This window comes from Strongylocentrotus purpuratus, unplaced genomic scaffold, assembly GCF_000002235.5.
Source record: "Strongylocentrotus purpuratus isolate Spur 01 unplaced genomic scaffold, Spur_5.0 spur5_scaffold_6, whole genome shotgun sequence".
In the NCBI taxonomy this organism is placed as follows: domain Eukaryota; kingdom Metazoa; phylum Echinodermata; class Echinoidea; order Camarodonta; family Strongylocentrotidae; genus Strongylocentrotus; species Strongylocentrotus purpuratus.
The window spans coordinates 36,947,335-36,959,761 of NW_022145612.1; the positions used below are offsets into that span (position 1 = coordinate 36,947,335).

The following is a 12,427-nucleotide window of genomic DNA, read 5'->3' on the forward strand; positions in this document are numbered from 1 at the left end:
TCTCTCTCTCTCTCTCTCTTTCTCTCTCTATGTCTCTCTCTTTCCCAAATCCCTGTCCATGTCTCTCCCCTGCCCCTCTCTCTCCTCACTTAAGATATTTTGTGTCATACTCTTGGCTCATTTATGAGGTTTATGTTACCATGGCTACGTACATTGAAATATGGATGGTGGCATCCGAAAGCGGATGTTCATTACGATGAATGATGAAAACAACTATTGGAGAAGCAAGGCTGGAGTAGCAAATTTCTTTAATATTTCAAAGACATATTTTGTACACATATTGTTACTGTTGTTCGTAAATAGATCAATCAAACAATCACTCAATCAAAATATATTGATCGTGGCGAAAATCATCCAACGACGATGAAAAACGCTATTAATTTCAACAACAACAACGGCCAATAAAATGATGACAACTTAGTCCATCGAAAATATTCCATTGATCCAATAAATCTGGTTCTTTGAACGCTGTCTCTAGAAAATATGGAAAGCGAATATTGCCTTTGTCATGACAGGTTTAAAGAAATAGAATAAGAGAATGGCAAATAATCGAAAGTTTATTTGTAGATCAGTTGAAGAACTCATCATGATATCTACAGAATATGATTTCAACTCAAACACAATTATTATATACAAGAAGTGTGCGTCATTCTCGATGAAGTATTTCACGTTTGTACAAGGATGAAGCAAAAGAGAGAGAGAGAGAAAGAGAGAGAGAGAAGAGAGAGAGAGAGAGAGGAGAAAGATGTATTACAGTTTCATCTTAATAAAGATCCTGGAAATTAAGGCCTTGTTACTATGGTAATTACCAAATATCATATTTGCGGAAGATTCCTCCCGATAACGATCAAATAACACTGATAATTAAGGCCAATAATAAACAGTTCTAGCAGAGCTAATACGGCTCTTTAATTGCAAAAGTTAATGAAGGGCGTCAATCTTGATATACAAGGGGACTGGGGAGGTTACCCCCCCCCCCCCTTGCACGGAAGGCACGTGAACCCAATAGAATTGGGGGGGGGGGGGAGAAGAAAGAGACGCAATCACATTGTAACCGAACTATAGCTGAAACATTACTGGGATAAATTGTCGGTATCTTGCCCAGACCGGTGAATTACAAACTAGGTGTAGAAGCTAATGTGATTCAAGTGTTCTTAGAAATGTTCTTTTTTTCAAACTGTAAAGTTCGCCTAGAGCAGCAAATAGTTAGATTTACGAAAACAATAACTGGTCCTGTGTCAGGCATTAACATTTATTAATTTATTTATTTCATTTCACTGACATCAAACAAAATTACAGGAAGTTTTAAAATAGCAAAATACAAAACATCAAAATTTAGTCAAATATTATCAACAGATAATATACATGTTTGCTGAAGTATAGACAGCAGCAAAACAAAAGAATAAAAGGCCCTAATTTGAGGCTGGCCCGAATTTACGTGTCTTGATTAGTATGATAGCACCATATAATTATTTGTAGTATAGTTTACACAACGTCTTTATTCTGTAATCTAATTTGAATTTGACTGGCATGGGTCATTCAGTGTTTTGTGGCAAGCATGCATTTGGTAAAAATTGGTTTCATTTCAGGTCCCTTTTGACCATGGGCCAAGTGCATCAGAGGGGCCCAGCAGACATTCACATTTGGATAAACACATTGTACTAGGTTCTTCCCCGAATGTTTCAATACTCAGATATTGGTATCTAACGAACCTCGTTCGTTTGATCAAAGTGCTGACGGCTGCCGGGCTATATCTTTAAATACATATTCATATTATCTGTTTTATACTGTGCTCCTGTATTCGAACATTGATCTTTGACTTCAAACTTCTTTCTCTCTACTATTTTCAGTTGGTCATAGGTCTCTCTCTCTCTCTCTCTCTCTCCGTTTTATTTTACCTTTCATCATGCTCTAGCAAAGCCGTGACCTTTTTCTTGTTTTGTATCATGTGTAATCTTTGTTTTATTTATATTGATATACTATTTATCTTGTTATAAAAAAGCATGTATCGTCTGTACCATGTGTACCTTTATCTCTATTAAAATAGATGTTGAGTGAACTTCAAACTTCAAGTGCGTAAATCACATCGTCAGAACAGTAATAAAATATAAGTTCTGTTTGAGAGAGGGGCGACGCAAGAAATAAAAACTGTGGGGTGCTGGTTAGCGAGGTTTGCTTTGTTGTCGGTGAGTCTGTTGACAGGTTTGGTTCCACACCTGATTCAAAATGCTTCAAAAACGCCCTTGAGTTCATGACATTTTTGGCCCGCAATGGTGATCCGAATAATGAAGAATGGTCCGTCATACCTTGGTAACAGTTACTCCCGGCTTTGATATTCGTCAAAGCTATTTAGTTATGATTAGGGTTAAGGGTCATCCGAGTAGATCGACAGCCCACGAGACTGACAAAAAACAAAAATATTAAAGAAAACCCAACCTGAGGAAAGATAGAAACATGTAGGTGCTCGATCTCGTGGGCTGTGGACATTTGGGCTTTATGTTATGCTTATATTAACGGTTATGGAGTTCGGTGAATTCGAATCAAGAATTGAAGATAGCAATTCGGTTATTCGACGGAGCATGTGTCTTTTAACCACCCAACATGATAATCAGTTTGCTTGTTTGTCTGCTAGCTTCGTCCTGAACGACTTGAGTTCAGCGACCTGGTAGTCGATGTGCGAATCGCCTGTCACATCCTTGAAGAATCGCTCTGCGTAAGCTCGACATGCCTGATATCGGAGAGAAGGGGGAGTAAGAGCGTGATATAACTTTGTGGTACATGGGCGATTCTACGGAAAATGTTTACTAGCCAAAAATCATAAAATTGCAAATAAGTCCGGAAATCAATTGACCCCCCCCCCCCCCCCATTTTTTTTTTTTTTTTTTTTAATAAAAAAAAAATCACAGATTTTCAAACTGTTAGCAGCAAACAAAACAAGTCCATGTTCACTATGACTTGTGTCATGTCCGTTACTCTTACAAAGAGTCCATTTTCTCTTAAACTAATCAGTAATGTAGTGTGAGAAATTTGCTATGTTTGTGATGTCCCTGATGTGGCAACGACATTCGTCAACAAGGTGAAGAATTATAACAAATAACACTGATACTGATCATTGTGGTGGTGGTGATGATAATGATGATGATGATGATGATGATGATGATGATGATGATAGGCTTAATGATGATGAAAGTATTAACAATCAGGCCCATATTCATGATAATATCGGTGAACTCTTATAAACATAGATAATTAGGAACAATGGAGACAATATTACTAAGAGGACATTGTCTTGGAAAGTAAGAGTTTGGGAAAACTCGGTCACAGAACTCTAATCCTAGTGAAATATCATATGGTTCGCGCTCTGCCTCTGAATGGAGCCCCACTTTAATAATCTGTAAAACTTAGAAACTAAAAGGGCAGAGGATAAAATCATACCCCGCCCACATAATAGCTAATCACAAGCAAGCAATGTGCTACGAACGTTTACCTCCGAAGTCTGGTAACGGAAATGTGGTTTGTCGGTCGTCGCCACTTTGAGGATGACTTCGGCAATGTCTGACGGGTTTTGAAGATCAGATGTCGCGAGAAGTTCGGGATGGTAGATGTCCGGGTTGTCGAAGCACTTAGACAGCGTGCCATCGATGTCGGTCGTACTAGTGTTTCTTTCAATCTCAGCATGTCCTCCTAGTCGCTGGGCAATCATGTTTTCCATGATGGCCGTGCTGACCCCTGCAGGTTCAATAACACTAACCCTATAATTAAAAAAAAGAACACGACATTATATATATATATATATATATATATATATATATATATATATATACATTGCTTTACTACTATAAGCTTATGCTAATTTGGATCTTTTGACAATAAAGATTAAGAAAAAATTGACTACAGAAAGCGGCCTGGTCCCAAGAATTGTATTGGGCACCTTCCCATCTTCTATACTTCCCGTAAGTTTACTCTAATATACTCGTGATGACAAAGGTTTTCCGCCCGAATCTCTCGTGACCTTATATCCCACAAGGCCACAATGAATACAATTTTGGTTTGCGCGTGGTGCTAAAAACATATTTGCGTGCACGATCCACGAAATTATTATGACGAATTAATTAGCAATAGTCTATCATTTACTAGTATATTATCATGATTATACACTCTTATTTCCACGGAGTCAAATTTCACTCTAATTGGCGTCAGCTGGGAGTCAACTCTATTCCTAGTTAAAGTGACACGGATTCCGAATCAATTTGACTCGGATTGTGTGGCATCAGCTGAGAATTGACTAATTCAGAGTCAAGATGACTCCTTTTCCGTGTCACTTTAACTAAGAATAGAGTTGACTCCCAGCTGACGCCATTCAGAGTGAAATTTGACTCCGTGGAAATAAGAGTGTAGCGTATATGAAATTTGCTCTGTATTACTGTAAGAATTGTTGTCATATTACAGGGGCAGCCGCAGTTTTTCCCAGACAAACATGACAACAGATTATATACAGGCGGCGCTCCAGGTGGGGGGCAAGAGGCACAGGGTACAGTGCCCCCATTTTTTCAGGTGCCTCCAACGTACTTTTAAAAAAAGAAAAATGCCCCCTCTAACAAAAGAAGCGTGGCCGCTTTTATTTTAGACAAATGCCCATTTTTGTTTTCCTATAGGTGCCCGTTCCTCATTTTTATATATAAGGACCCCTTACCACATTTTTCCTTTTGTTCGGTATGGCGTCGGTCCTGTTAGTGTTACTGAGGCGTAAATCAAAATAAGATGTAATTTAATGCATGCAGAATGAACACCGTTATATACACATGAAACTATGAGGATATTTTGCATGGGAATCTTGTCTCGAACTACACGAGCTAAACGGGCTGCGGTTGGCAGCATGCAGATCTGATATTTTGATGAAAATAATATAAGCAGTTTAAGTTTTACCATATATTGAAGAACCTGCCAATCATAGCTATCTCCTGACTGAAACCCACAATGGCCTGTTTAGTTGCACCGTATATACCCATGTAAGGAAAGGCTGAAAGGGAAGAAAAACGTACAGGAGCAAAGGTGTTAAAGAAATCAAGTGTTCAAACATTACAATAATTATCAAAATCTGAACATGATTTATGTAGGTGATACGTCATTAGAAATAGAATGGTCATTAAGTTGATTCCTTGAAAGTCTTTGCGACCGTGTTTAAATAAACAAGACGAGTTTTTTTTTCTCTGAAGGTTCATAAATCCGAAGGTTTGTTCCCCCCCCCCCGAAAGGCCGTTATTCCGAAATTTCAAAATTACAAAATCAAAATTGGGTTCGTAAATAAAATTAGATTCTATATTCCGAAGATTCGTCATTCCGACAACGATGCAATGTTCAATTTCACTTTAGGAATTACGAACATTCAGAATTATGAACCCCTTGGTATGGGAAATTTGTCTTTCGGAATTATGAACCTTCGGAGAAACGAGTAATCCCCAAGCGGGTAACATGTCGATTTGTTAACAGTAGAACACGAAAGATAATCTGCTCTCCCTTCTTAACAGTGATTGCAATAAAGGGCAGACTTAATTAATTGGTAACTAATGTATAATTATCTTCATAATTAAGTAATAGCCTAAAATCTTTGATGCTATCTAAACACAGATTTTGCGTTTGAAAAAATATGTTATGACTAATGTAGGCATATTTCTTTTCATGTTTGCTTCATTGTAGTGCTTACCTCCCAACCCATGGATGCTGCCCATGTTGATTATTCGACCTGACCTTTGCTTCTTCATCCCAGGAATCACTTCCTGTGCGATCCGTACCATGCCGAAGAAGTTGATATCGAATACCCTCTTCATGACGTCAAGACTAATTGCCTCGGTGACGTTGAGAATATTGACCCCTGCAATGCTAACTGAGAACGATAAATCAATAATGAAGTAAATATATAAGATAAAAATCAGGTCTAGCTGGCACATCTGTTCCATTTTTTGTTTGTTTTTTGCTCCAACAAAAAAAAGCACTTTCTGGAGAAAAAAAGGGGAAAACTACAGAGGGAAATCTGAAAGCGAAAAAATACAATTTTAGATATTATACCCCTACATTGTGATTAATACATCAGCAGGGATGATTTGATAATTTTTTTTTCTCTCTACATGGTCTAAGATAGTATTTAAACACCACACTATGCAATTCGGTGTGATGATCTGAATATTCGTTCTTTTGCGAGCGAGCGGGTAAAATGTAAGAATTGTGTGATCGCATTCAGTTGCAACTATTTAGATCTTATAAAGAGGAATAAAACAATCCTGATCGGATGTTTAAGCACGATCTCATCATGATAGACTGAAAAGTAACTTGATTACATCAACTGTAAATTAAAACAAGCGTAGCGAGCGAGCTTTGGGGGATATTGGTGAAAAAGTTGCCTTTAGTTGTTATGGAGCAATGAAAAGAGGGGCATATATCGGGTTGAAATGGACACTTATTAGAGAAGAAAAGCATGTGTCAAAGTAAAAAGGGCACTTATAAGAATGGAAAAGGGGCCCTTATTACAAAGGAAAAGGGGCACTTGGCAGAGGTGTTAAGGGATACATATAAAAAATGTGGAACAGGCACCTATTAGAAATAAAAAGGGCACTTATCTGAAGTAACAGGGAGCACTTTACCTCTGTGAGAAAGGGGCACTTGTGGGATACTTGAATAAAAAGAATGTCCCCCGTCCCCAGAAGCGCCGCCTCTGTGTAAAACACCCCATTTAGTTGATATTGAAGACTGTCCTCGTGACGTTGCCCGGCCTCCCACTCAGTGTTGTTTAGGGTACGTGTATGATTGTCCCTCCTTTTGAACGCACCCCCTATCTAAGAACTGGCAACATTTCTGACCCCCCCCCCTTTTCGCGGGCTTTTCGCGGCCTTTTCCAGCCTTGGAGACACCCCCCCCCCCTAAATCCGGAACACTGCTCAATGTGCCCCGTTGTATGATATTCAAGATATTTTATAACCCCCTTTTCAAACTTCTCAGGAGTCCAAAGAGAGAGAGAGAGAGGGAGAAAGAAAAACAAAAAACTTTTTCATATCATATAACCAGGCGCGTACGCAGGATTTTTTTTCGAAGGGGGGGGGGGGGAGGGTTAAAATGTTAAAATCGCGCCGAAAATTTCGCAACGACTCAGCTGATTAAGCGGGGGGGGGGGGGGTAAGAGGACATATGTTTTTTTGTTTTTTTTTGTCCTAACAATTTCGCCACGACTCAGCCAACCGCAACAAAAAAAAATGATGGGGGGGAGGGGGGTTCCTCCAAAACACATACACACACACACACACAATTTGAGGGGGGTTCGACCCCCCCCCCCCCCTGCGTACGCGCCTGCATATAACCCCCTTTAATAAATTTCACAGGAATCCAAACAGAGAGAGATTTGTCGTGTTGTTCAATGGTTTTTCCATTGTCGTTGGATGATTTTCGCCAAAATGTCTACTCTCGCCCGATGAGGGACTTGAACCCGCGACCCTCTGATTAAAAGTCAGATGCTCTACCGACTGAGCTAACCGGGCTTCGGTTAAGAAAAGAAGAAACACACCCATTTTTTAAAACAATTTTCGGGTCGGACTTTGTCGCGCAAAAAGTACCCCTTTATCGGAAATTGGGAACACGAATGCGGTCTCTCCGTTCCCGGAGTGAGGGGGAGGGGGGGGGGGGGGCAAAGACTAATGCAATTGCTGACGTATTCTATATTTTAAAAAAACGGACATCAAGGATGTCGTCTTCCCCTCCGATAATGATTTCAGAATAAAAAAGCATAACCAAATAATTATGTTTACACACCGGGACAAGTTTAATGGTGCAATAAAACTTTAGGCCGGGAAGAAAGTGATGTCCGGCATTTTATGCTTGTAAAAATAATGAAAGCTTTATAAAAACAGAAATCTTACAAGGCATGAATGTTATTTTTAAAAAATTCCTCAACAGCTCTGTAATAGAAGGTCTTGGGCTAGAGTACAATGGGCTTATATATATATATATATATATATAACTTTTTTTTTATTGTTTGGCTCCAACCTCTATCTTGGAATAAAAATGCAATAAAATGTTAAGGAATATTCAATACAGGTCTTTTGTGTTTATTAAGAAATCATGCTTCTATTATTGTTAACAAAAATACCTTCACGTACTTAATACGTCGATTCGTCCATGTTTCTTCATCACCGTGGCAACAGCGTCAACAATCATAGCTTCCTTGGTTACATCTACTTGCAGGGGAAACAGTGTATCGTTGAGGGCGTCCCCTGCCTGCAACCTGAACTGCTCTTCTTGCTCCAACGGTTTGAGGATGGTGGCGTACACCAGGAAACGCTTTTGCGAATCGTGGGCCAGGAGCTGGGCCGTTGCTAGCCCGATACCCGACGAACAACCGCTGATCAAAACAATATCTGGCATCTTTAGACAAACCTAAGGGACTTTCAATAAAAATTGAAATCACACATGAAAATGGAAATTAATCAATGGAGAGCATAATTTATGGAATGCTTAAGAGTGGATTTTGAGTGTATGTGACATTTAAATTGTCCTACACCAAGGAAAAATCTTTCCTTACTTCCACATGCCCATCTATTTGTCTACAATACTCGTAGGCCTATCATGAAGAGATCTTGAATAAAAGGACGCGTTATTTCGTTAAGACATCCCCAAAATATAAAAAACAAATGCAAATAACAGTCGTTTAGCCATTCCCTTCTTCGGCTAAAGAAAACGAAGAAACAAACCATAGTCAAAGTTTATTCATTTGGGGAAAGGTCACTTCGGAAGATATATAAGATGCTTACAGAATCTACACCTATGAATGACTAAAAATAAAATACATGTCCACCAGATCATCGGATTTGTATCGTTAGGCCTAAATATTATGATCAAGGTATTGCGAAAACGTCATGTCCTGCCCCTCCCCCTTCCCTGGGCGCCCCATTCTACCTCCGCTACCCCTTCGGATGAACTTCCATTAGAATAAAAGGACACAAACATGAACGACAGACGGTTCGCAGAGCCATTTTGATATTATAGGATGAGAGGCTGGGCATGCAAACAAACATAATTTCTAGTGTACCGCATGATAGAACATTGTCTACTAAAATAGTGGGAGCTACAGCTCCAACCCCCCCCCCCCCCCCGCTGCCCCCTCTAGTTCAGCGGTCCCCACCCCAAAAATGTGAGCTGTATCACTTTGTTTCACAATTACAGTGGCGGATCAATGCTTCTTTCTGACCAGTGGGGAGGGGGGGTGGGGTGGGAGTATCCAGGTACTTTTCATCTCAGTGGCAAGCAACGCCACTTAATTATTCATTTCCCTCTTGCAACAATACATTTAATTGGTCAATGATATAAGGAGAAAGAGGCCAAGGCCTAAAAAAGCGAGCTTGTATTGGGAATTAATACCAGGAACAAATAAACATAGATTATCGTACGTTGACCTATGAACGTTTAATTTGTTTAACTTCGATTCAAAGTCCAGCTTTTATATATAAAATGTGAACTTATTACGACTGCAACATACACAAACAATATTGTCTGTATTACAAGCCTCATACTACTGTATATCTTAACGTTCTCACATGACCCCCTTCAAAAGGAAATTGTTACTATCCATCCAAGTCAAAAAGTATAAACGTGTACGTGTATGAAATATGATTAGTGCATCCGAGTATATTATGCTACACCGATTTAAATGGGAGTTCTTACAATATTTGGTTTTCAAGAGATACCACCGTTCATAATCGGGGAGCTATTGCATTAGTGAGTTGAGTAGGTCTCATTTAATAACAACTTTAATAATCAAACATTCTATCAGGTCTAAATTGTAGAGGTCCTTTGGCAAGACATTGATCTACATTTGCCACACTCCACCCAGGTGAAGTAAATGGGTACATGGTAGGAATTTATTCCTTGAAACGCAGCGCGCGTAACAGCTGCACTGCTAAAGCCAGGGTAATTATGCTGCATTATTGTAGAGCGCTACTTCTGCTTAGCAAGTGTTAGGCGCTATATAAGCAAGGATAGTTATTATTATTAAATTCTACTCACCTCACTTTTTGCTAAGAATATATCAAGATTGTTGCAAGAGGCACTCTTCGTATAACTATTATAAAGTCACAGCATCAAACTTAGTCGTCAGTCTCAATACCATTAGGGACTTTTAGATTCGCAAGAAGACAATGGGGACTGCCTTGAATGGACGTCACACGTATCAGTCCACGCAAAATAATCTAAAAGTCCCTATTGTGACACTCAGAGCCGCAATCAGTCTCTATATACCATTGTCGCCCAACAATGTACACATAATTAACCTCGCTCTACGAACATCCAGGGGCGAGGTCCTTTTGACCCCCACCCTGCTCCACACAATGTTGGCGGGATTAAATGCAACTGATCTCCCCTTCTTTTCTCCCTTTTATTTTCCTCTTCCTCTTTTTTGTTCCCTTTTAGCTCTCCTCTTTTCCTTTTCATTCCTTCTCTCTCTTTTTTTTTAGCGGGAACGGGGGGGGGGGGGGGGGCAAGGGCCTTTTGCCCCCTTCCCCCCCCCCCCGATCCACAACTTGTTGGCGGGAAAATTGCAACTCAGTGACTGATATCCCCCTTCTTTTCTTTTCTTCTTCCTCTTTTTTCCTTCCCTTTATCTCCTCTTTTCCTTTTTTCTTTCCCTTTCCTTCCTTCTCTTTTATTTTTTGATTGGGGGGGGGGGGGGTGGGGAGGCAACAGCCTGGGAGACAAGTCCTCCCCCCCCCCCGATCTCCTTCTTCCCTCTTTTCTTTTCTTCTTCCTCTTTTTTTTTTCCTTTCTCTCCTCTTTCCCTTTCCCTTCTTTTCCTTCTCTCTCGCTCCTTTTTTTTATTGGCGGGGGGGGGGGGGGGCAAGGCCCGCTCGGCCCCCTGGATCTGCGTCTGACCCCCCCCCCCTTGTTTAAAATTTCTACTGCTCTTTAGACATTTGTAGACCGTATAATTAGCCAGTTCGCAATGGGAAGATAAAGGTCATAAATGCTGGATTCATGTTTATGAAAGTTATGTAATTATTATTCATTATGCACCGACATGTCGGTACAATCCAAGATACACAGACGCAAGGGGCAAACCAAAGGTATCATAATAATGAAACGCATATAGGAACTTTCCAGTAGTTTTCGCTATACAAGTATAATTTTATTATTTCAACATTATATACCTCCATCACGTTGACAGTGATTATTCTAAAATGCACAAAGTGGGACTGCTCCATGTTTAAAAGACTTGTGGACATTTGGGGGTCATTTTTGCATTTTTTTGCATTGAAGTGGTCTTTCGGTTTCAGGGAGTGCTACACCGTTTATATCCCCTTCCCCTCTTCGTTATAGGCCTAAAATTAAGTCGGGGCGAATGAGACACGGATCATCCTTTTACATAAAGGGACTGGGTAACTTTGTCTCAGATTCTGAAACTAAATCCTGGATTTAGCTCATGCTGCAATGATAGTTATAAACCTTTTGGTTAGTCAGGAACCCCATAACTATCTTGATAATCAGACAGGCGATCGGCTTGTAAAAGTCATGGGTGCAATTATCATTGCAGCATGAGCTAAATCCAGGATTTTGTTTCAGAATCTGAAATAAAGTTACCGGATCCCTTTAAACAATTTTTTCTAAGGCATGCAAACAAATAAGGATAAATTATTCTTGATTTGTAGTGGAATCGTCTGATTAAAAGCCGATCGCCTGTCTAATTATCAAGATATTTATGATTGGAAATCGAAATAAAATTTTGCGTTTGCCTGACGATTTTCATAACACTACAGTCTAATGGGGAAGTATGGTAAAACCGGTCACTCAAAGATGTTTACTTTTTTAAAGGTACTATGTCCCTTTTGCAGCCAACCTCAAATGCTGTAGAACTTTGCAGGAATTATGAATATGTCATGTATGTCCTATCTGTGAAATTTAAACGTTTGCAGTGTCCTCATATTCAAATTATGCAAGGAAACGCGTTTACTTGCTAGACTTCACTGTCAGACACTATTGAGTGACTGACTGGCTTTTTTTCTTCTTTGGTAATAACATACATGAAAAGAATTGTAAAGGGTACATGAGCATTTGTCTACATCAATAACCCACTTCTTGTGATGGCCAAGATTAAACTGATTGAATCTTTGGGCAGCATAAAACGTATTACCATTCGGTGCAATTGTCTGAAAATCAAGACTATTACTTTTGGGCTCTATAGCCCTAAAGTCGATTTGACAACTAATAGTCATTATTTTCCCACTTGAAGACATTTTCAAGCCCCACCTTTTTTAGGGAAGTTCTAAATTAGTATTATCTTTCAAATGCAATTGAAATTTAAGGTTTTCATTTTTTTGGCCTGCAAATGGGACATAGTACCTTTAAGGGCTTCAATATAAAACACCATATATCAAAGACACTGATAACACGTAGG

At 39.6% G+C, this 12,427-nt stretch overlaps 1 protein-coding gene and 1 non-coding gene across 3 annotated transcripts; both read right to left on the minus strand.

Annotated features, from left to right (window-relative positions):
• Window positions 1–230: 230 nt before the first annotated feature.
• LOC577804 (retinol dehydrogenase 8) lies at window positions 231–10,183 on the minus strand. 2 transcript variants are annotated; one of them, XM_030973005.1, is made up of 6 exons: window positions 10,048–10,183; window positions 8,145–8,421; window positions 5,705–5,884; window positions 4,927–5,020; window positions 3,488–3,752; window positions 231–2,728 (listed from the first exon to the last, which is right to left on the minus strand). In XM_030973005.1, exons 2-6 carry the CDS (start codon window positions 8,407–8,409, stop codon window positions 2,609–2,611), a joined length of 924 nt encoding a protein of 307 aa, XP_030828865.1. In that variant the 5' UTR covers window positions 8,410–8,421; window positions 10,048–10,183; the 3' UTR covers window positions 231–2,608. The 2 variants fall into 2 exon arrangements, with proteins under 2 accessions (XP_030828865.1, XP_783105.4); XM_778012.5 differs by having other exon boundaries at window positions 8,145–8,429.
• TRNAK-UUU lies at window positions 7,454–7,526 on the minus strand. The gene has a single exon. It is a non-coding gene; the product is annotated as a tRNA-Lys (tRNA).
• Window positions 10,184–12,427: the final 2,244 nt, after the last annotated feature.